Source organism: Melospiza georgiana, chromosome 26, assembly GCF_028018845.1.
Source record: "Melospiza georgiana isolate bMelGeo1 chromosome 26, bMelGeo1.pri, whole genome shotgun sequence".
Lineage (NCBI taxonomy): Eukaryota > Metazoa > Chordata > Aves > Passeriformes > Passerellidae > Melospiza > Melospiza georgiana.
In genome coordinates, this window is record NC_080455.1 from 6,557,953 (window position 1) to 6,578,337 (window position 20,385).

Below are 20,385 nucleotides of genomic sequence, written 5' to 3' on the forward strand. Positions count from 1 at the left end.
AGGAACTGAACTGGGCACTCAGGAATTGAACTGGGCACTCACCAATGCAGGGCAGGAATTGGGCACTCAGGAATTGTGCACCCAGGAATTGGGCACTCAGGAATTGTGCATTCACTCAGGAATTGGACACTCAGGAATTGAACTGGGCACTCAGGAATTGGGCACCCAGGAATTGGGCACTCAGGAATTGAACTGGGCACTCAGGAATTGAACTGGGCACTCACCAATGCAGGGCAGGAATTGGGCACTCAGGAATTGTGCACCCAGGAATTGGGCACTCAGGAATTGTGCATTCACTCAGGAATTGGACACTCAGGAATTGAACTGGGCACTCAGGAATTGAATTGGGCACTCACCAGTGCAGGGCAGGAATTGGGCACCCAGGAATTGGGCACTCCCTCAGGAACTGTGCCCTCAGGAATTGAATTTTGCACTCACCAATGCAGGACGAGTGGTGCTGGGTGAAGCCAGGGGGGCACTTGCAGTTGAAGCTGCCGATGACGTTGACACAGAGGAACTGGCAGTTGTGCTGCTTGGTGGAGCACTCATCCAGGTCTGGGGGGACAAGGAGAGGGTCTCAGTTTGTCCCCGCTGAGGCTGTGACACCTCAGTGTCCCTCTGGATGCACAGCAGCAGCCCCAGCTCCCCTGAAGTTCTCCCAGGGGAAGGACAAACCTGTCCCCACCTCATACCCATTATTTTCCTTGTTTTTCCCCAAGGATTTCCCCCAGTTTTGCCCATTATTATTTTCTCCCAATTTCCCCATTATTTTTCCCATTTCCCCCCGATTTTTCCCCCATTATTTTCCACAATTTTCCCTATTATTTTCCCCCATTTTTCCCAATTATTTCCCCCAGTTTTCCCCATTCATTTTCCATCATTTCCCCAGTTATTTCCCCCCATTTTTCCCCAATTATTTCCCCCCATTTTCCCCAATTATTTCCCCCTGTTGTTTCCAGTTATTTTCCCCCAATTTTCCCAATTATTTCCCCACATTTTTCCTAATTATTTTACCCCCATTTTTCCCTGTTATTTCCCCCCATTTTTTCCCAATTATTTCCCCCTATTTTCCCAATTATTTCCCCCCCATTTTTTCCCAATTATTTTTCCCCATTTCCCCAATTATTTCCCCCCATTTTCCCCACTTATTTCCTCACATTTTTTCCAATTATTTCCCCCCATTTTCCCCAATTATTTTCCCCCAATTTTCCCACTTATTTCCTCCCATTTTTCCCAATTATTTTCCCCCATTTTCCCCACTTATTTCCCCCCATTTTTTCCCAATTATTTCCCCCCATTTTCCCCACTTATTTCCCCCCATTTTTCCCAATTATTTCCCCCCATTTTCCCCACTTATTTCCTCCCATTTTTCCCAATTATTTCCCCCCATTTTTCCCAATTATTTTTCCCCATTTCCCCAATTATTTCCCCCCATTTTCCCCACTTATTTCCTCACATTTTCCCAATTATTTCCCCCCATTTCCCCAATTATTTCCCCCCATTTTCCCCACTTATTTCCTCACATTTTCCCAATTATTTCCCCCCATTTTCCCCACTTATTTCCTCCCATTTTTCCCAATTATTTCCCCCCATTTTTCCCCAATTATTTCCCCCCATTGCTCCCAATTATTTTTCCCATTTTCCCCCATCATTTCTCCAGAATTTTCCTGATTAATTTCCCCCAATTTCCCCGTTATTTCCCCACCCCACACAGACCCATCAGCAAGATGCAGGGGTGTTCCCCTGCCTCTCCTGCAGGTCACAGGTTCTCCCAGACTGTGGGGTGGGCACAGCCCCAGCCCGGCTGGTGACAATGCCACGTGCTGGGGACATCCCTCTGAGCTCCCTGGAGCTCAGGATGTGCTGTGCAATCTCCAGGGCAGAGCCAAGAGCATTTTCCCCCTGATGAGCCACACCTGGAGCGCGGAAGGGTCAAACCCTCACGCGTGGCACCTCTCCCCACATCTTCCTGCCGATGTTTTTTCCACATCTGGCTGCCCTGTCCCCCGTCTCCCAGCTCCCTGCTCCTGTACCTTTGCAGATCTTGCCATCCTCCTGCAGGACGTAGCCCCGGGGGCAGGAGCACTGGTAGCTGCCCTCGGTGTTCTTGCAGATGAAGTTGCAGGGCTTCGGGGACTGGTTACACTCGTCCAGATCTGCACTCCAGGGACACAACACATCAGCTTGGGCAGGGTCCCCTCCACCCCTCCCAGCCCACTCAGGGGCTCCTGAACAGAAGGTTTTGTGCTCAGGGCTGAGATATCCCCATGGATTGTGGCATTCCTGGACAAACACCCCATTGTCACTCTCCAGGAAGCAGCTGAGGGCTTTGGGGGAGCAGCTCAGTTCGAGCCAGCACAACAAATCTGTGACAAATCCTGCAGGGAGAGAGCGCTATGATTCCAGATGTTTATGCCAACATCTGGATCCCAGCAGGGCGCTCAGCCTGCCTGGAACCAGCTGTGCTGCCTGGAAGGGGCTGGCAGCTCCCAGATTTCAGCTCAGATCCCAGTCCTGGGCTCGGGGAAGAATGAACTCATTTTTAAGGAGTTAAAGAAAGACTTGGAAGTGAACAGGACAGAGATCCAGACCCTCAGCTCTGGAGAGTCGAGGGGAGGGTGGGTCCCCGGTGGGGTTAAGGACCAGGAAGGGCAGCCCAGGTGTAGCAGACTCCATGGAGGATTGAGATTTAACAGCAGGAACTGCTGAGTTATGATGAGACAGCAAAATAAGCTCCTGTCTTCTGTCTCGACCCATAGGTTATCTCTGTAACCCCACAGGCCACTTTTCCCTAACCCCTTACTATTGGGAAAGCTTGGATCCCCCTATACCCTATAAAAGGGGCTGTTTTAGCCCATCTCACAGAAGAGGAGCTGTCACTGGAACCCTTCACAGATCCCTCAATAAACCATCGCTGTGGAACCACCAGGACCTCTCCTTCTCCTCTCTCCCCATCTGCTTCTGCCCCAGCCAAAGGCGCCCTAGCAAGCCAGCAAAGAGCTGAAATCCCAAGAGAGCTGAAATCACTAAAGAGCTGAAATCACTGAGCTTGCCAAGGGTAGCCAGCTGACTGGGTATTTGGGCACTCTGTCTCCAAGAGGGACTGAGGTACCCGGAATGGCCTGCATCACTCTGAGATAAGCCCAATATCTGGGTTGTATCACCCGGGGCTGGTGTGGCTGTGCCCGGTGCCCGGCTCACCCTGGCAGGCAGTGCCCGTGATGTCCGGGGTGTAGCCCAGGCGGCAGTGGCAGCGGAAGGAGCCGATGCTGTTGATGCACTGCCCGTTCCTGCACAGGTTGGGCAGCACCTTGCACTCGTCGATGTCTGCGAAGAGAGGGGGACAGGAGGAGCTGTCAGTGCCAGCGCAGCTCACTCCCCACAAAAAGCTTATCTGGTGTTCGTTATCAGATAATTCACGCAGCTCAAGTGTCTGGGGGTTATTTTGGCAGCTCACAAGTGGCAATAAACATCCCCCTGCTGGAGTGGGAGCTGGGAAGGTGAACTGGATTTGTGGCTGAGCTGTCACAAAGCAGAAATCTTCTGCGCATTCCCTGGAGGTGCGTGGGGTTTGTCCCCAGAGCAGGGATGGAGGCTGAGTGAAGGACTCTGTTAATTAATATACTATATTATACTATACTATACTATCCTATACTATACTATACTATGATAAATATACTATGGTATACTATACTATACTATACTATACTATACTATACTATACTATAATATTATAAATATAATATAATATAATATAATATAATATAATATAATATAATATAATATAATATAATATAATATAATATAATATAATATAATATAATATAATATAATATAATATAATATAACATATATATTGTATATTACTAAACCTATATTATATTAATAATATTAATATTAATACATTAATATAAATATTAATATATTAATATATGTTATAATATATAATACTATATAATACATTATTATATTATATATTAATATAATATTAATATAATAATATATCAATATTAATATAATTAATATTGCATATTGTTATTAAAGTTACATTATATTATATTATATTATATTATATTATATTATATTATATTATATTATATTAATCATATCATATCATATCATATCATATCATATCCTTCTAAGAACATGGAGTCAGATCCATCATTTCCTCCTCCATCCTGGGGACCCAGCAAACACCCCAGTGCCCCACTGACCTCTGCCATCCGTGGAGTAGCCAGGGCCGTGGGGACACATCTTCTTGTAGTGGGCAGTGCCAGGCAGGGGGCAGAGCTCGCACTGGGGGCCCCAGCTGCGCCCGCTGTTGCAGCAGCACTCGGACTTGGTGACCAGGTTGCGGTTGGTGGAGGACATCTGGCACATGGTCTGCAGCACCTCCGTGAAGCAGAAGCCCTGCCGGGTGTCTGGGCACAGAAAGGGGGAGACACAAATTCAGGCTCTGGGGCAGTGCCAGGACCAGGGGGAACCCAGGTGGTGCCGGGGAGCCTGGGGGAGTTTGGATAAAGGGGATGCTCCAACAGCTTTCCTGCTCAGGAGCAAAGAATCCCAGAGAGGTTTGGGTTGGAGAGACCTTAAACCCCCCCGGTGCCACCCTTGCCATGGGCAGGGACACCTCCCTCTGTCCCAGGGTGTCCCAAACCCCATCCAACCTGGCCTTGAACAGTTCCAGGGGCAGCCACAGCTGTGCCAGGCCCTCCCCACCCTCCAGGGAACAACTCCTGCCCAGTATCCCACCTGCCAGCAGGAATGCATCCCCTGTATCCCTGTCCCCAGTCCCTTCCCGCTCTCTGAGCCCCTCCAAACCCCCAAAAATCTGCCTGTGCTGCCGGGGGGCGCTGCAGCAGCCCAGCAGGGCATTACCGATGCACTCGGTGCCCGAGGCGCTGACTTCGAAGCCCTCGTTGCAGTCGCAGCGGTAACTGCCGGCCGTGTTCACGCAGCGCCCGTTGGGGCAGATCCCCGGCTTGCTGCGGCACTCGTTCTCATCTGCAGGGAGGAGCACACACTCAGAGCCCTGCTGAGGGCAGGCACAGACCTGCCCGGCTCCCCACTGCCCGTGGAGAGACCTCACTGTGCCCCTGAGGGTCCCTTCCGCGTCTTTGGGCAGCTGGGAGGAACCTCAACCTGGGGTTCCTCCATGGGGAAAACATCCACCCATCCCAGAGCTCTTCCAGGGCAGGGTGGCCAGAACTCAGCTTCCCTGGCTTGGCCATGCTCCAGCTGCTGCTGGGGTTGGATTGGGTTGGGTTGGGTTGGATTGGATTGGGTTGGACTGGGGTTGGGTTGAGTTGGGTTGGGTTGGATTGGGTTGGACTGGACTGGATTGGGTTGGGTTGGACTAGATTGGGTTGGACTGGGTTGGGTTGAATTGGATTGGGTTGGACTGGATTGGGTTGAGTTGGGTTGGTTGGATTGGGTTGGACTGGACTGGATTGGATTGGGTTGGACTTGATTGCGTTGGGTTGGACTGGATTGGGTTGGGCTGGGTTGGACTTGATTGGGTTGGGTTGGACTGGATTGGGTTGGGTTGGACTGGATTGGGTTGGACTGGATTGGGTTGGACTGGATTGGGTTGGGCTGGGTTGGACTGGATTGGGTTGGGTTGGACTAGATTGGGTTGGGTTGGACTAGATTGGGTTGGACTGGATTGGGTTGGGCTGGGTTGGACTGGATTGGGTTGGGTTGGACTAGATTGGGTTGGACTGGATTGGGTTGGACTAGATTGGGTTGGACTGGATTGGACTGGACTGGACTGGATTGGAGCTGTCTCTGTCCCGTGCAGCTCTGGGCTGTTCATTCCTCCCCATCCCAAAAGCAGCTTGGAACACTCAGAACTACTCAAAGGCAAGGACACCTGGCCCAGGGCGGCTCCAGGGATGGACAAAGGTTTTGTGTGCCCTATTGGGACACTCAGAGAGTTGTGACATGTGGGAAAGCCCAGGGAGGAGCTCAAGGATGTAAAACAGAAAAGGATGTAAAGCACAGAAGGATGTAAAGCAAAGAAGGATGTAAAGCACAAGTCTGTGGATGATCCCTCAGAGAGGAACATTGCTGTCTGTGCCCCAGGAGTGCCCCAGGAATGCCCCAGGAATGCCCCTGGTACCTGTGCAGCCCTCGCCGTCAGGCCTGCGCTGCATGCCAGGAGGGCAGATGCACATGAAGGTGCCAATGAGGTTCTTGCAGAGCATCCCCCGGGACTCACAGTCGTGCAGCCCCTCTGCACACTCGTCCAGATCTGCAACGAGACCCATCAGAGCCCCTGCCAGCCTGCACTGCCCCATCCATCCCTTCAGCCTCAGCCAGCCTGGCTGGCACTCAGGTTAAAAAGTGTCATGGAATGAGTTGGGACTTTGACACTCATCCAGTGCCATGGCAGGGACACCTTCCACTGTCCCAGACTGCTCCAAGCCTTGGACACTTCCAAGGATCCAGGGGCAGCTTTTCTGGGAAACCTGCCCACCCTCCCAGGACAGGACATCGAGGTGGGTGATGGTGAGAAAAGCCAGCTCAGAATTCCCACCTGGCCAGGTGCAGGGGGCACTTTGGGCCGTGCCCTGGGGGCTGCAGAAGGGGTTTTACCTCTGCACATCCTCCTGTCCTCCCGCAGGGCGTAGCCAGAGGGGCAGGTGCACTCGTAGGAGCCGAAGGTGTTGATGCAGCGGAAGGCGCAGAGCAGGGGGTTCAGGGAGCACTCGTTGATGTCTGCACGGAGGAGAGGACAGAACTCACCTGGGTGCCCTCAGGAGCTCCCCAGGGCACATCCACCTTCCTGGGAATCCATCCCACACCAGAGCTTGGCTCCACCAAAGCCTCCTGAAGGTCATTACCTTCACAGGTCATCATGGGCCCCGGCTCAAAGCCCTCGTCGCAGGCGCACTCGAAGCCTCCCACCACGTTGGTGCAGGTGCCATTCCCACAGGGATTGCCAATGGAGCACTCATCCGTGTCTGGGGAGCACAGAACGTGAGGAGGAGGAGGAGGAGGAGGAGGAGGATGGGCTCTTGCAGGCAGAGCACTCCAAGTGTCCCAGCAGAGCAGGGATGGAAGGGAAGGGGTGAGGGAGCAGCGATTCCCTCTCTCCACGCGCACATACGGATCCATCCCCTCTGGAGTGATGGGGATGGAGCAGGAGGGAGCAGGAGGGAGCGGGGCACCCCCACAGACCCCCCAGAGCCTCACCCACGCAGTTGACCCCGGTGTAGTCCAGGTTGTAGCCGAAGGGGCACTCGCAGCGGAAGGAGCCGTCGGTGTTGATGCAGGCGCCGTTGATGCACACCCCCAGGTTCTCCGAGCACTCGTTCACATCTGGAAATGGAAAATTTGCAGCTTCACACGGCCACAAAACTGCCCTGTCCCCTCAGCACTGCCAGGGGATGCTCAGGGAGTCTCATTTCCTCTGCAGAGCTGAAGGATGAAGCCCTGGTGAGCAGTTTGGGGGATTTGGGGTGCCCAGTCCGGTGTGTACCCCCAAGATCCCACCCTGCTCTCCAGCAGCCCAGGACTCATCAATTGCAGGCAACAACCCCCAGCCCAAAGTTCTGCTCGTCCCTCCACACAGCCTCACCTTCCCGGGTGTCACCTGGGCCTGGGATGGCCCCGTGGCCATAGGGACACAGCTCCTGGAAGGCAACTGGGAGAGAAAGGAAAAGGGGGAATGAAAAGACAAAGAAACGCGGGATGTGCTGATGGGATTCTGCTCCCAGCAGCTGAAACGGGCTTTGGAGGCTTCTGGAAGTGGGGACACACCAAGGACTCTCCCGTGGGGACACAGCCACTGTTCCTATGGGGACACACCCATCCCTCCATAGGGACACACCCATTTCTCTCCCCTGAGGACACACCCATGAGGACACACCCATGAGGACACACCCATCCCTGCTCCCCCGTGTCCCCGTCCCCTCCCTACCGTTGCCCTCCTGCGGGCACAGCTCGCAGGGGTCTCCCCAGCCCTCCCCGGGCATTTTGCTGCAGCAGCACCGAGCCTTGGTGGTGTTGAAGGCCTTGGGCACCGAGCACTTCCCGTTGTCGAAGCGAGTGAAGCAGAAGCTCTGGCGGGTGTCTGGGGGAGGATGGGGACGTGCCAAGGTCAGGGAGATTCCGGGGATCCTGCGGGAACCCCAGGGATCGGGCACTGACCGAAGCAGCGGCGGCCGTTGTCGGACAGCACGAAGCCGGGCGGGCACACGCACTGGAAGCTGCCGGGGGTGTTGGTGCACGTCCCAAAGAGGCAGATGTTGGGCTCCTCCTCGCACTCGTTGATGTCTGGGAGCAGCAGGGACACAGTCAGGGGCCATTGGAGGAGGTGAGGCGGGTGAGCACCACCCCTGCCCCACCCCACAGCCCTCCTGCAGGGGAAATGGGCACAGCAACGCCCCAAAGCCTCCTGTGCCACCAGGGCTGGGCTTGCCTGGCTCCCTGCAGGGATTTGGGGGTGCTGACCCGCCTGGGGTGCCCTGACCCCCTCAGGAAGGACAGATGGGGTGTGCAGGGGCTGCGATGGGGGCACAGGGCAGGCCTTACCAATGCAGTTGTCGTTCTGCACCTCGTAGCCAGGGGGGCAGATGCAGCGGAAGGAGCCCTCCAGGTTCTGGCAGGTGCCAGGGGAGCAGGTCCCGGGCAGGCTCACGCACTCGTTGATGTCTGGAGAGGGGAAAACAGCCAGGGGTGGGGTCTGGGCTCTGCTCTGAGCACCTCAGGGTGCACCAGGCCCCGCCTTGCCCCAAAGGTGATGTGGAATGGGGGAGATATTTCCAGGATGGTTCTCAGGGTATTCCTGGTAGGACTCTGGGGCGTGGACAGGATGTTCCTCCCACTGCCTGCAGGTCCCAGCACAGGGAGGGACAGGCCTGGAGGGAGATGGAGGCAGGGAGGGGCCAGCCCAGCTCCCCATGGGCATCTCAATGAGCAGGCTTTGCTTCCAGGGGACTTTGTGGGTGCTTCTGGAGAATGGGACTGCTGGGAGCAGCTTGGGGACCACATGGACAGCACCAGGCAGGCCAGAGGACCCTGGCCATGGAGTGGACACTGGGGTGGACACTCACCCACACAGTTCTTGCCGTCGGGGGTGCGGTCGTAGCCCTCCTGGCACAGGCACTGGAAGGAGCCCACGCTGTTGATGCACTGCCCGTTCCTGCACACCTGCCCCACCAGCGACGAGCACTCGTCCACGTCTGCAGAGCCACAGCGACAGTGCCAGGCGTCACCCGCGGGTGCCAGCCAGCAGGGCCGGCCCCGGGGGTGTCCCCAGGGCTGGGCACTCACCCATGCAGTCGTTGTTGTGGGTGAGCTCGAAGCCAGGGAAGCACAGGCAGTTGTAGGAGCCCACGGTGTTCTTGCAGGTCCCGTTGCCGCAGGGCTGGCGGTCACACTCGTCGATGTCTGCGGGGACAGGGACACACCTGAGAGGCCAGGGGGCTGCAGGGACAGCCTGGGGACAGGCACAGGCTGGGGAGGGCCCGGGGACAGCCTGGGGACAAGCTGCAGAGCACAGGGACAGCCTGGGGACAGGCTGCAGGGCAGGACACTCAGCTGTCCCTGGCAGAACCCTGGAGTGTCAGGGACTTGTGTCCCCCTGGGGTGGCACTGACCAGTGGAGTGACACTGGCCCAGGGAATGTGACACTGACCCAAGGATGTGACACTGACTGGGGGATGTGACACTGACCTGGGGGATGTGACACTGACCCAGGGTGGGTGATACTGACCCAGGGTGGGTGACACTGACTGGGGGATGTGACACTGACTCAGGGTGGGTGACACTGACCGGGGGATGTGACACTGACCCAGGTGGGTGACACTGACCCAAGGATGTGACACTGACCGGGGGATGCGATACTGACCTGGGGTTTGTGACACTGACCCAGGGTGGGTGATACTGACCCAGGGAATGTGACACTGACCCGGGGGATGTGACACTGACCCAGGGTGGGTGACACTGACTGGGGGATGTGACACTGACCCGGGGGATGTGACACTGACCCAGGGTGGGTGACACTGACCCAAGGATGTGACACTGACCCATGCACATGGTCTGCTCCCCGGTGGCCTTGAAGCCGTTGTGGCAGATGCAGACGTAGCTGCCCTCGGTGTCCACGCAGTCGCCGTGGCTGCACACGTTGGGGATCTCCTGGCACTCGTTGCGACCTGGAACGGGGCCCAGGGGGTGCAGGTGAGGGGCAGGGAGGGGACAGGTGGGGAGAGCAGAGCCCCGCCCATGGCTCTGGACAGGTGACTTGACGGACAATGAGATTTGTGTGCTGTCATCCCAAAAAAGGAGGGTGTGATCAGGTGTGTGTTCAGGGTGTGATCATGTGTGTCCAGGTGTGTCCCAGGTGTGTTTCCCAAGTGTCTCCAGGTATGACCAGGTGTGTTCCAGCGTGTTTCTCAGGTGTGAGTGTCCCAGGTATGATCAGGTGTGCCCAAGTGTGTCCCAGCTGTGATCAGGTATGACCAAGTGTAGACCAGGTGTGTTCCAGGTATGTTTTTCAGATGTAAGTGGCTCACATATGACAAGGTGCATCCCAGGTGTGTCCAGGTACACTCAGGTGTGTTTCCCAGGCGTGTCCCAGGTATGACCAGGTGTGTCTCAGGTGTGTTTCTCAGATGTGAGCGGCTCACTTATGACCAGGTGTGTCCCAGGTGTGTTTCCCAGATGTGCCCAGGTATTTCCCAGGTGTGTCCCAGGTGTGTCCCAGGTGTGCATCCCAGGTGTGTCCCAGGTGTGTCCCAGGTATGCCCAGGTGTTTCGCCCAGGTGTGCCCCAGATGTACCCAGGTGTGTCCCAGGTGTATCCCAGGTGTTTCCCAGGTGTGCCCCAGATGTACCCAGGTGTGTCCCAGGTGAGCTCAGGTGTGTCCCAGGTGTTTCCCAGGTATGCCCAGGTGTTTCACCCAGGTGTGCCCCAGATGTACCCAGGTGTGTCCCAGGTGTTTCCCAGGTGCTTATGCCCAGGTGTTTCACCCAGGTGTTTCCCAGATGTACCCAGGTGTGTCCCAGGTGTGCCCCAGATGTACCCAGGTGTGTCCCAGGTGTTTCCCAGGTGTGCCCAGGTGTGCCCCAGGTGTGCTGCCCAGCTGTGTCCTTACCCACGCAGGCTCCCCCCGGGGACAGCCGGTACCCCCGTGGCGCACTCGCAGCGGAAGCTGCCGGGGATGTTGACGCACTCGGCGTGCCGCTGGCACAGCGTCTCCCCGCTGCTGCACTCGTCGATGTCTGCGGGGACAGAGGGCACGGGGACACTCTGGGCTGGCACCAGGATCAGTGCAGGGGGATCCCGGGAACGGTTGAGCGGGGCTGGGATCACCGATCCCAGTGGGAACAGCTCGGTAAAGGACCACGGGGATTGGGGCGTGCAACTCCCAGTGCTGGGCGGGCCATCCCAAAAATCCCCTCCGTGGAACAGGATACCCCAAAAATCCCCCCGTGGAGCTGCCACAGCCCTGCGGCAGTGTCCCAAGCCAGGAGGAGCTGGGACTGCCCGGAATTCCCGAGGTACCTTCGCAGATGAGCAGGATGTTGTTGTAGCTGAAGCCGATGGGGCACTCGCAGCGGAAGCTCCCGATCTGGTTGATGCAGACGCCGTTGGTGCAGATGGCCGGGATCTCGCTGCACTCATCGATATCTGCACCAGTGCAACATCAGCATCCCACCCTCTGAATCCCAGGAATGCTCCACAGCATCAGCATCCCAACCCTGGCATTCCAGGAATGCTCCACAGCATCAGCATCCCACCCTCTGAATCCCAGGAATGCTCCACAGCATCAGCATCCCATCCCTGCATCCCAGGAATGCTCCACAGCATCAGCATCCCACCCTCTGAATCCCAGGAATGCTCCACAGCATCAGCATCCCAACCCTGGCATCCCAGGAATGCTCCACAGCATCAGCATCCCCACCCTGGCATCCCAGGAATGCTCCACACCATCATCATCCCATCCCTGCATCCCAGGAATGCTCCACAGCATCAGCATGCCAACCCTGCATCCTGGGAATGCTCCACAGCATCAGCATTTTGGGAAGGCTCCACCCAGGACACGGCCCCTGCTTGCCCTGAGTGTGTCCCTGCAGTAACAGCTCAGCGCTGGGGATGGAAATGGGGAGCCCAGGGGGTCACTGGAATATTGGGATGGCTCTGGGGTCCCACCATCTCCTTCTGTTGCACTTCCTTCCCAGGAAAGAAGATTAACTCATCTCCACCTCTTCAGTCCCTGGCACTGCCAAGCCTCTTCTCCTTGCCCCAACCTTCCATTCCCTAAGAAAGAAGCTCCCATGGGATGACAGGGGCAGCCCTGGCCCCATGGGATGCAGGATTCACTCACCAATGGGCTTCCCAGTGTGGATGTCAATGATGAATCCAGGGGCTTGGTTCCCACACAGGATCTGGTACTCGGCTGGAAAGGGAACACCGAGCTCATGGCAGTGCCCGGGGAGGGCCAGGAGTGCTGGAATTGGGCTCTGAGAGGCACCAGGGGCTCCCCACTGTGCTGGGAGTCACCCCCAGAACGCTCTCCTTCCTCCCCATTCACTTGTTGGTGCCCACGCCCCAAATTTCATGGGAAAATGGGAAAATTGGTGGGACAGGGATCACATGGGAAGGCTTATGGTGGGCAGGGGTGGCACAGGGACACTGTGAGGGCACTTAGGGGTGGCACGGGGACCCTGTGGGGACACTTACCGCTGGCAGGGGTGGGACAGGGCTCGCAGGGTTTGTTCCAGGCCTTGCCAATGTTGTAGGAGCAGCAGCACATCTTCTTGGTCATGTTGAAGGACAGCTCGTTCTCGCAGGTGTCGTTGTAGTTGCGGTAGCAAACGCTCTTCCTCATGTCTGCAAGGGCAGTGCCAGGCTTGGGAGAGCCCTGGGAGTGGCACTGCCAGCCCCAGGAATGGCAGGAAAGGCCTCCAAATGGAGCCCAAGCCATCACTCAGAGCAGAGCACCGAGCGCCATATCCATCTCTGAATCCCAGCTCCTGTTTCCAGCACTTCTGCTCCATCCCCTCTGGGATGGCAGTGCCAGCCCCCTCCCCAGAGATCCGGAGCGTTCCCCAGGGATTTGAGCCCTCCCCAGGAATGCAGAGCACCCAGAGCCGTACCCATGCAGTTGTTTCCCCCGTTGACCTGCATGTACTCAGGTGGGCACACGCAGGTGTAGTTGCCCAGGGTGTTGTAGCAGGTGCCAGGGCCACAGATCCCGATGTGGGCAGAGCACTCATCAATATCTGCGGGAGGAAGGAGGCAGAGCACTGGGCACGGGCAGAGAAGGGCACAGGTGGGGTGGGGGTAGGCTTGGCACGAGGGATGGGTGGGTTTGGCACAGGGAGCAGGCTGGGGGCAGGTTGGTGATGAGGGAATCTGGAAAGGGGAAGGGATGCTCCCAACCATTCCCGGGGCAGCTGGCACACGTGGTCATCACCTTGGCACACACACAGTGTGCCCTGTGTCCCCAGCCCCTGGAGGAGATGCCACCCCTGTCCCCAGCCTCTGGAGGAGATGCCACCCCTGTCCCCAGCCCCTGGAGGAGATGCCACCCCTGTGTCCCCAGCCCCTGGAGGAGATGCTACCCCTGTCCCCAGCCCCTGGAGCAGGTGCCACCCCTGTCCCCAGCCCCGGTACCCTCGCAGATCCGGGTGTCCTCGTTGAGGTAGTAGCCCAGGGGACACTCGCACTGGAAGCTGCCGAAGGTGTTGACACAATTCCCACCCTGGCACAGCCCTGGCAGCTCCTGGCACTCGTCAATGTCTGAGAAGGGACAGCAGTGGGACATTTTCAGTGCCTGTGCCACCCCCCAGCTGCAGAGAGCTCAGCCCACCACGCTTTGTGTCCATCAGTTGGGGGTCAGTGGGCCCTCAGTGCCATGGCACAGAGTGTCCCCACAGCCCTGGGGTCCCCCAGCACCCCATCCCTCAGGAAGGGCCATGGGAACGGGGGTAACTCACCCTCCAGGATGACAGTGATGGGGTTGGGCCGGAACCCTTCTCCCCCAGGGCACAAGGTCTTGTACTCGGCTGTGGAGAAAGGCAGGGGGAGCTGAGGGGGCTGAGGGGCTCCCCTGAAGCAGGAGGGTGGGGAGAGCCAGGAGAGGCCCAGCAGGAACAGCCATGGGGCTGTGGAAGGGCTGGGATGGAGCAGCTCCGTCCCCATCGCCTGCTGAGCCACCCCACAGCCTGCCCTCCCTTCCAGGGGGGATCCCACATTCCCTCCCCAGCCCACTGGGAATGAAAGATCCCAACCTGGACCCCCAAACACAACAGCCTGGCCTCCCCCCCTTCACTTCACCTCTGCCCTGCCCCGGGTGGAGCAGCAAATCCCAAACTCAGCACCTCCAGATTGGGCTGAGGATCCACCAGGGAGCAACCCTGCCCCGGGTGGAGCAGCAAACCCCAAACTCAGCACCTCCAGATTGGGCTGAGGATCCACCAGGGAGCGACCCTGCCCCAGATGGAGCAGCAAATCCCAAACTCAGCACCTCCAGATTGGGCTGAGGATCCATGGGGAGTGACCCTGCCCCTCTTCCCTCCTTCCCCCTGTGCCCATCCCAAACTCAGCACCTCCAGATTGGGCTGAGGATCCATCTGGGAGCGACCCTGCCCCTCTTCCCTCCTTCTCCCCGTGTCCATCCCAAACTCAGCATCTCCAGTTTGGGCTGAGGATCCATGGGGAGTGACCCTGCCCCGGGTGGAGCAGCAAACCCCAAACTCAGCACCTCCAGATTGGGCTGAGGATCCATCTGGGAGCGACCCTGCCCCTCTCCCTCCTTCCCCCCCGTGCCCATCCCGAGCCGTTCCCCACTCACTGGTGTTGGCTGGAGGGCAGAGCTCGCAGGGGTTGCCCCAGGCACGGCCCAGGGAGCAGCAGCAGGAGGCCCTGGTGACCCCCACGCCGATCTCGGCGCTGCAGGAGATGCCCCCGTCCCCTCGGTCCTGCGTGTCCAGGAAGCAATTCCCAACGCGGGTATCTGCACAGACACGGGGCTCTGAGCCAGAGAAACCTCTCCTGGAGAGCTTGGGGGTGCAGGAGGGATGGGATGGTGGAATTGTGGAATGGTTTGGGATGGAGGGGACCTTAAAGGTGACCCCGCTCCACGCCCTGCAAAGGAATGGGAAATCTTCCAGGGATAAGGGAAAATTGGGGGTTACTGGGGCCCTGTGCTGGGAGCTGTGTGGGATCATGGAACCCCAAATGGTTTGGGCTGAAGGGACCTGAAGGACCATCCTGTCCATGGGTGGGGACACCTTCCACTGTGCCAGGCTGCTCCAAGCCCTGTCCAACCCGGCCTTGGGCACTGGCAGGGAATAAAACAGCTCCAGAGCTGCCCTGGAGCAACAAGAGTGCAGTGAGAGTGACACCAGGTGGGACACACTCAGCGGGTCACGGGTTCTGCTGCTGCTGCAGGGTTAAATGCATGGGGGACAGCCAGGCAAGGAACAGGCACAGAGGGACAGCCACCCTCGCTGTGTCCAGCTCCAGCCACACAGGAGCACCAAGAAGGACCCCCAGGTGGGTCTGGGTGGGGTCCCACTCACCCACACAGCCCACCCCCGTGGGGTTCAGCTCGAAGTCCTGGGGGCAGTTGCACAGGTAGCTGCCCGGGGTGTTGACACAGAGCCCGTTGATGCAGTTCACAGGGTCTGCACACTCGTTGATGTCTGAAAGGACGGACAGATGGACACTGAAGATGGAGGTGAGCGCTGCCAGGAAAGCCCAGCCCAGCCCCAGCTGTGTGCCCAGGTGTATCCCCAACCTTGCCCTGTGCCACCCTCAGCTCCCTGCCCAGAGGAGGAGCACAGCCACACTCAGCTGTGCCCCCTGGCCACCCCAGCAGCAAGGACACCACAGGGACCATGGGCTGCTTTCAGGCTGCCACGGATGGGCCCAGCAGAGCCCAGAGCCCTGACCTGTGCAGTTGCCCCCACTCCTGTCCAGCTCATATCCATCGTCGCAGGCACAGCGGAACATCCCGGGCAGGTTCTGGCAGGTGCCAAAGACACAGATGTTCTGGAAGGTGCATTCATCAATGTCTGCAAAACAGGGACAGCTGGGGACAGGCTGGGGCAGCCTGAGGGCCAGGACAGGCTGCTCCTGCTCCCACCTCCTGCCCAGCTGTGACCAAGCCACCCCAGGATGGTCCTGGTGACATGTGAGACAATCTCCTGGGGGAGCTGGGCCCCCCCAACCCTCTCCCCCTCTCTCCCCTCACCCCTTTTCTCCTGGTTTTCCATTTTCAGGAATCCAGGCTCAGTCCAAGGCTGGGCACACCAGTGGCACAGCTGGCACCTCAGGAGCCTGGCACCAGCAGGTGCTGGGGGCTGGCTCATGGAGCAGGAGGTGCCAGCAGAGGCCAGAGAGGCCCAGGAGGGGCTCAGGGCCCGGGCACTCACCCTGGCAGGCCTTGCTGTCCTCGGTGGGGTTGAAGCCCATCTCGCACTCGCAGCGGTACCCGCCGGGGGCGTTGAGGCACTGCCCGTTCTCACACAGGTTCACGTTGTCTGCACACTCATCCACGTCTGCAGGGAGGGACACGGGGCTGGGGGCTGCCCTCTGCCAGCCCGGGGAGCCCAGGAGGGTGCCCACCCACGGCTGGGAGGCTGCAGCTCATGGCCCTGAGCCTCCCCTGACACCTGTGAGGCAGGGCTGGAGCCCTGTGGCTCGGACCAGGCTGTGCTCTGGGCACCACCCAGCCAGGCTGGTGCTTCAGAGGGGCTGTCCTGGATTGGAAGATAATGTGTGTATTCTATTCCCATATTTGTCAGAGGCGGGGCAGTTATCTTCTGCTCATTGGGCAGTTTTCTTTATTTCTTCCACAACCAATCCTCCCTCCAGGAGCGATCTTCTGTTAATGGGCCATCAATTATTAATCATCTTCTGTTAATGAGCCATTGAGTGCCACTGCATGGCTGATAAAATCCCATCATCCCATTGGGAGATGCTCCACCCAGGGGGAGGAGCCAAGCATTCCTTCCTGGATATAGTCTGAGGTTTTGGGATGCCAGAGCAGCGTTTTCCCACTGCATTTTCCTAGTGCAGAACTGTTATTCCTATTCCCACATCTTTCCCTGAGAGCGAGCCCCTTAATTTCAAAATTACAATAATTCAGAGGGAAGGGGTTTACATTTTCCATTTCAGGGGAGGCTCCACCTTCCTCAGCAGACAGAATCTGTCTGTTCAAAGCCGGGCAGGGGCTGGGGTCTGTCCCAGCCCTGTTGTGAGCCAGCCCAAGGCTCACCTGAGCAGGAGAAGCCGTCGCCGTTGAAGCCGTCGCGGCAGGCGCAGCGGTACGAGCCGGGCGTGTTCACACAGTTGGCGTTCAGGTTGCACTTGTGCTCCTCAGTTGCACACTCATCCAGGTCTGGGCATGGATAACAGCCTGTCAGTGCCTGGCCTGGCTAATCTGGAATGAGCTTGGGCTCCTGGATGGGCTGGACTCGCTCATGGAAGCACGGAGTGGTTTGAGTGGGAAGGACCTTAAGGATCATCCAGTTCCACCCCCAGGGACACCTTCCACCAAGCCCTGTCCAGCCTGGCATTTCCGTGGCTTTGCCCTGAGCCTGAGCAGCTACAGGGGCACACAAATGGCCCAGGAGACTGTCTGGAGGCTTCAGCACATTCCCTGAGAGCCTCTATGGGCATCACCAGGACACTGCTGACCCCCTGACCATGTCACCAACATCTTCATGGCTTTAAATCCCTCCAGGGATGGAGACTGTGCCAGGGCTGCACACTTCCACGAAGACATTTTCCCAATATCCTACCTAAACCCCCTCTGGCCCAGCCTGAGGCCGTTCCCTCTTGTCCTGTTGTCCCCTGTGAGCACAGCCTGACCCCTCAGCTGTCCCCTCCTGTCAGGGAGCTGTGCAGGTCCCCTCTGAGCCTCCTTTTCTCCAGGTTGAACCCCTCCATCTCAGCCCAGGCTCCCCAGAGCCCCTGGAGAGGGCTGGCCCTGCCCTGGCGAGCACTCACCGTTGCACTTGAGCCCGTCGCCGAGCCAGCCCGAGCGACACTTGCACTTGAAGCTGCCGGGGACGTTGATGCAGGAGGCGTGCATGTCACAGTTGTGGGCTCCAATCTCACACTCGTCGATGTCTGCAGAGGAAGGACACCAGGGCTGGCCCAGCTCGGCTCCCCCAGAACAGCAGGGCTGAGCTGGGCTGATCCCACTCCCACAGCTCCCGGGGATTTGGGGGAGAGGCTGCCTGGGCTTGGGTGCTGGAGCTGAGGAGCTCAGCCCTGGCAAATGTACAGGAGGAAGGGCAGGCTCCTGGCTTGGCCAGCACCTGGGAACAGGTGTGTCCTGGCACTGTGTGCCTGCCCAGCACATCCCACAGCATGCCCCACACAGCACCCCGGGCTGGGGCTGCCTCCAGGGCGGTTTCCCAGTTTTCCTCACTGGCAGCCCCAGCTCCAGGCGTGCTGAGCTCCCACCTGTGCACCCCGTGGTTCCCTTCTTGACGAAGTAGCCCAGCTGGCAGTGGCAGATGAAGGAGCCCTTGGTGTTCTCACACTCGCCGTGCAGGCAGATGTTGGGGTTGAGGTCGCACTCGTTCACATCTGCGGGACAAAGGCACCCATGGGACACCCCGAGGATCCCCCAGTGTGGCTCTGGGCACAGGAGGCAGAGGTGGGGCACGCCCAGGGCACAGCCAGGGCCTCACCAATGCAGGTCTTCATGTCCAGGGATGCCATGAAGCCGTCGAAGCAGAGGCAGCGGTACTCGCCGGGGATGTTGGTGCACTGCCCCCCGTCACAGATCTCGGGGTTGTCCTCACACTCATCAATATCTGCAGAGAGGAGACCATGCCAAGGTGAACACAGGGAAAGCTGGAGCACCGGGGGGGAAGGAGGAAACCCCAAATTGTGAGCGGCTGGGTGTGGCAGTGCAAAGCAAAATCATCCATCTCTGGAAGGGACTTAAAAATGAGACCCCTAATCCTGGAGCCAGCTGTGGGGGACAGAGAGGTCCCTGGGGCAGCACCTGCAAGAGCCAAGGTGGGCACTGACCTGCACAGGACCTCTTGTCTGGCATCAGGGCGTAGCCTTCGCTGCAGCTGCACTCGTAGCTGCCCTCGGAGTTGGAGCAGTGGGTGTCACAGCCCCCATTGGTGATGGTGCACTCGTCGATGTCTGGGGACAACCACAGCACCCTGAGCTGGCAGGGACCCACAGGGACCCAGCCCTGCACAGACAAGGGCCCAGGCAGCAGTTTGGGTGGCAGAAGAGGACACAAATCTCCCCCAGCCACAAGAGAACCCCTCATTCCTTCTGCCCAGCCCCTGGCAGTGCCCTCAGAGCCCTGTGCCAGCAGCACAGATTTGGCTGTTGCCCATCCGCGACATTCCCTGTTTGCTTTACCCTCTGAACACAACAGCCACAAGCCCAGGAAGGTTCTGGGCTCACCCCAAGGTGCTTGAAGGACCCTTTGGAGGAGCACTCACCCACACAGCCCTGCCTGTCTGGCGTGGCCTGGAATCCAGAGTCGCAGGAGCACTGGTAGGTGCCGATGACGTTGACGCAGCGCCCGTTGCGACAGAGGTTGTCACTGAGGGAGCACTCGTTGATGTCTGAGGGGACAAGAGCACTTGGAGCAGCCAGCCCTGCTCAGGCCATCAGCTGGTGCCCAAACTGAATTTTTTCCCACTGGTCAAAGGGAGCAGCAAAATGAACAACACCAATGCAACAAAACGCTGGGAATGAGCTTGGTCTGGATGAGCTCTTGGCCTTGGAATGAGCCCCTCTGGGATGAGCTGGACCCACTTATCATGGAAGCACAGAAGGATTTGGGTGGGAGGGACCTTAAGGATCGTCCATGGGCAGGGACATGGGCAGGGACACCTTCCCCCAGCCCAGGCTGCTCCAAACTCTTGGTCACCTCCGGGGATGGGATGCACGGGATGGGAAGGAGACACGCACAGCCCCGCAGGAGCTCTGCCTGTGGGGTTTCCCTGCTGAGCCCTCACCAATGCAGGTGTTGCCCTCGGCTGTCAGCTCGTGCCCAGGGGGGCAGATGCACTCGAAGCTGCCGTCGGTGTTCATGCAGATCCCGCCCCGGCACAGCAGCGGGTCCCGCTCGCACTCGTTGATGTCTGCGTGGGAAAATGGGATTGGTCCCTTCCAGAGGCTCCTCCACTGGGGGAGCACCCCAGAACGGGGAATATCACAGGGTTAACAGGGCAGGGAAAGCTGGGCTTGGATCCCAGAACAGGGAATAGCACGGGGTTAACAGGGCAGGGAAAGCTTGGATCTCAGAGCGGGGAATATCACAGGATTAACAGGGCAGGGAAAGCTGGGCTTGGAAAAGCTGGGCTTGATCCCAGAACAGGGAATAGCATGGGGTTAACAGGGCAGGGAAAGCTGGGCTTGACTCCCAGAACAGGGAAT

General features: G+C 58.1%; 1 protein-coding gene across 1 annotated transcript in view; it reads right to left on the reverse strand.

The window, feature by feature from the left end:
• The window catches only part of FBN3 (fibrillin 3), a 68,740-nt gene that overhangs the window by 3,678 nt on the left and 44,677 nt on the right, over positions 1-20,385 (reverse strand). The window contains 35 exon segments of the mRNA XM_058041021.1: positions 439-555; positions 2,034-2,156; positions 3,202-3,327; positions 4,215-4,421; positions 4,879-5,004; positions 6,122-6,253; positions 6,598-6,720; positions 6,846-6,965; positions 7,198-7,323; positions 7,583-7,648; positions 7,925-8,077; positions 8,155-8,280; positions 8,539-8,658; positions 9,060-9,188; positions 9,280-9,396; positions 10,035-10,160; positions 11,102-11,135; positions 11,137-11,228; positions 11,512-11,637; positions 12,335-12,406; positions 12,691-12,840; positions 13,107-13,232; positions 13,627-13,752; positions 13,950-14,018; positions 14,807-14,968; positions 15,537-15,659; positions 15,909-16,031; positions 16,392-16,517; positions 17,237-17,359; positions 17,971-18,093; positions 18,433-18,558; positions 18,663-18,788; positions 19,009-19,131; positions 19,443-19,568; positions 19,965-20,090. Of these exon segments, the coding sequence (XP_057897004.1) occupies positions 439-555; positions 2,034-2,156; positions 3,202-3,327; positions 4,215-4,421; positions 4,879-5,004; positions 6,122-6,253; positions 6,598-6,720; positions 6,846-6,965; positions 7,198-7,323; positions 7,583-7,648; positions 7,925-8,077; positions 8,155-8,280; positions 8,539-8,658; positions 9,060-9,188; positions 9,280-9,396; positions 10,035-10,160; positions 11,102-11,135; positions 11,137-11,228; positions 11,512-11,637; positions 12,335-12,406; positions 12,691-12,840; positions 13,107-13,232; positions 13,627-13,752; positions 13,950-14,018; positions 14,807-14,968; positions 15,537-15,659; positions 15,909-16,031; positions 16,392-16,517; positions 17,237-17,359; positions 17,971-18,093; positions 18,433-18,558; positions 18,663-18,788; positions 19,009-19,131; positions 19,443-19,568; positions 19,965-20,090 (4,239 nt within the window).